Genomic DNA, 3,458 nt, shown 5'->3' with positions numbered 1-3,458 from the left:
GCACAAGAATTCTAAATAATGTGGTACTTCAGAACCTATTTAAAGGAGAAAAGAAATACAATTTGAATATTTGGTATGCTATTTGAAAAGAAAAGAAAGAAAGCGTATTCTTTATTTCAGAGAAGCTGAGACGCAGCCAGGGAATGGAGTGAAAAATAAAAACACTGAGAGTGTGTGTATTTCTAAAATGGTGAGATAGGGATATGTATATGTATGTGACCAAATAACCGAGGGTATCTAAAAAACCTCTCTGTTCTCCATGTCCAATTGGTTCACCTGGATGGATGGAGAGAGTCAATCGCACATTTGTGACTGAATTTGTCTTCGTGAGATTCTCTAACTCCCCTCTTATCCAGCTGCTCTTCTTTTCCCTCTTCCTCCTGGTTTACCTCTTGTCCCTGGTGGGAAATGCCCTCATTGTGCTCATTGTAGCCCTGGATGCACATCTCCACACTCCCATGTACTTTTTCATAAGCAACCTCTCGCTGGTAGAGCTCTGGTATACCACAGTCACCGTGCCTAAGATGCTAGCCAATTTTATAAGTCCCAAAGGAGTTATCTCAGTTCCCAGCTGTATCACTCAATACTACTTCTTCTTTTCCTTGGCTGCCACAGAACTCTTCATCCTCACCACCATGGCCTTTGACCGCTATGCAGCCATTTGCCGTCCACTTCACTATCCACTGCTGCTCAACCCCCAAACCTGTGGGACTCTGGCTGGGGTTTGCTGGTCCATGGGATTTCTCTGCCCTATGTTCCCCTCATTCCTTCTTGCACACATCTCCTTCTGCACTCCCAACCAGATCAACCACTTCTTCTGTGATGCGGATCAAATTTTCCGTCTTTCTTGCACAGACACATATGCCATTCAAGCAGTGGGATATGCTTTCAGCACTGTCATTATCCTAGGAGCCTTGGTCTTTACCATGGCTTCCTATGCACGAATCCTCGCCACTATCCTAGCCATGGCCTCAGCTACTGCCCGACGCAAGGCCTTCTCTACCTGCACAGCCCACCTTTCTGTAGTCACCATTTACTTCGGCACCCTCATATTCATGTATGTCCGCCCAGCTGTAAAATATGAATCAAATATCAACAAGATTGTTGCCATCTTTTACTCAGTCATCACCCCACTTCTCAATCCTCTCATCTATACACTCCGCAACAAAGATGTTAAGGAAGCTCTGAAAGTGTTGTCAACCCGGATCCAAAAGATCTGCCACCGGAGCAGAAGCCTTCAGTGATGATGTCACGTGAGAATCCAGAAAAAACAAAGCTGATGGACTATCAGAGTGGAAAAATCACCTTTAATCAAACAGGGGTTTGGGTTTGGGTTTGGGTTTGGGGGTTTTTTTCCCTGTACAGTGTAGTTTTCTCTGTGAGAGCACACATGTGCATATATGTGTTCTTTACTCCTTTGATTCAGGAGACTGTGCTTTTTATTTTCCTCTTTATTGTGTTAAATACACAGATTAAAAAAATTTTTAAATGCCTCTGCCATGTGAACAATCTTCACAGCTTAATGACATTATTTCTGCTCATCATCTCTCCTAACCATCACCCTGAACCATTTCTGATTCTTTCCATCACCCTTAATAGGAACTCAGGGTCTCTTAAGCATTGTCTTCTACCACATGAATATTTTTTATTTTAATATTTTCAAAATTCTATATACTCTCAAGGTAGAACGGATTAATGATTTAGGGGCTACAGAAGTGAATAGAGAAAGTAACTGCCGGCATTACTCCAGAGATGATGCCCCTTATCCAAATTTAAGATTCTATAAACACATGTGCTGACATTCATAATGATTTCATAGCACAGTAGAAAGCAGATAGTCACATGGTGATCAAACGGCATCACTGTGAGTATGACCACCTAGGCACAACCACAGAGTGTGGTGCAGTATGCAAAACACTGCAGTATACACTCCTAGAAGGAAATACTGACACTGTACATAAAAGAGTGGCAAATGAATTTTGGTACAGTCACAGCAGGATAGTACAGAAGACAAGCACAAAAGTACTTCAGAAGGAAACACATAGGTGCATAGAAGCCTTGATCTATGGGTGTTACAGTGATAATGAGAGTATTTCCATTTAAAACCACTAAGTACATGAATAAAAACAAAGAAGCATACAAGATTTTTATCTCAGGATTGTTAGAAAAAGTCATGAGAAAAAAACCCATTGATAGTTGTGAAATTAACCATGTTCTTTCTCTATTCCCAAGAGAGATGTTGTCTGCCAGACAAGATGGACATCCACAGAAATAATAACTTGAGACACAAAAGAACTTTGTAAAGAAAACTACAAAACACTACTGCAGGAAAAATAAAAGACATAATTACACAGAAAAATATCCCCTGTTGATGGACATCTGTGTTTCATTGGCTATGAATTCTTTGTGTGGTCACAACAAACTGTGACTAATTCTGACAATAATGGGCATCCCAGAATATTTGATTTTGCTTATGCAAAACCTATACTTGGACCAAGAGGCAATTGTCAGAACAGAACAAGGATACACTGCATGGTTCAAAATTGGGAAGGGTGTACACCAGGGATGTATTCTCTATCTCCATACCTTTTCAATCTAAATGCATAACAGATCTCGCAGGAGGCTGGGCTGTAGGAGGAGAAATGTGGCATCAGGATTGGGAGAAGATTCATCAACAACCTGTGCTATGCAGATGATACAACCCTGTTTGCTGAAACTGAGGAGGACCTGAAGCACTTGTTGCAGAAGGTCAAGGACTATAGCCTTCAATATTAATTAAAGCTCAATATCAAGTAAACAAAGATTCTCACCATTGGGCTGATTGGCAACATTATGCTACATAGTGAAGAGATTTGAGATTGTTAGCTTTAGTTTGCTTCGGTTCACAATCAACACTCTTGGTACCAACAGCTTAGGAAAGCTGGCTGTCAAAAACTTCTCCAAAATACTGAAGAGCAATGACATCAGGCTGGAGACTAAAATGTGCCTGGTCCAGGCCATAGACTTCAAAATTGCTCATAATTGCTTGCTATGTGTCAGAGAGCTAAGGGATGACAGAGACTAGGGATGACAGAAACAGGCTGCTCCTTGGAGGCAAGGATTCTGAGTTCTCATCTGAGATACTTTGGGCATGTTGCAAGGAGGGACCACTCCTTGAAGTGGGACATGATGCTTGGAAGGGTGGAGGAACAGAAAAAAAGAGGAAGACCCTCGATGAAATAGATTGATTCAGTGACTGGGGTAATGAGGGTAGGTGTATCAGAGACAGTACAGTTGGCCCAGCATAGAGCAGGTTTTAGGGCTATTGTACATAGAGTCATTATGATTTACAAGCGACTATATAAACTATGGCTGACTCTGAGAAGAATGGGAATTCCAGAACACTTGATTGTTCTAATGCGAAACTTATACTTGGACCAGGAGGCAATCGTCAGAACAGAGCAAGGGAACACTGCATG

At 41.5% G+C, this 3,458-nt stretch overlaps 1 protein-coding gene across 1 annotated transcript; it reads left to right on the top strand.

Moving 5' to 3' along the window:
* The first annotated feature begins 284 nt into the window (after nucleotides 1–284).
* Nucleotides 285–1,244, top strand: LOC102847256 (olfactory receptor 6N2-like). Its single transcript, XM_006896293.1, has one exon. It carries the CDS (start codon nucleotides 285–287, stop codon nucleotides 1,242–1,244), a length of 960 nt encoding a protein of 319 aa, XP_006896355.1.
* The last annotated feature ends 2,214 nt before the right edge of the window (nucleotides 1,245–3,458 follow it).

This window comes from Elephantulus edwardii, unplaced genomic scaffold (assembly GCF_000299155.1).
Source record: "Elephantulus edwardii isolate Elephantulus edwardi_28Jun2011 unplaced genomic scaffold, EleEdw1.0 scaffold00184, whole genome shotgun sequence".
Lineage (NCBI taxonomy): Eukaryota > Metazoa > Chordata > Mammalia > Macroscelidea > Macroscelididae > Elephantulus > Elephantulus edwardii.
This window is presented reverse-complemented; position numbering and strand designations above follow the sequence as displayed.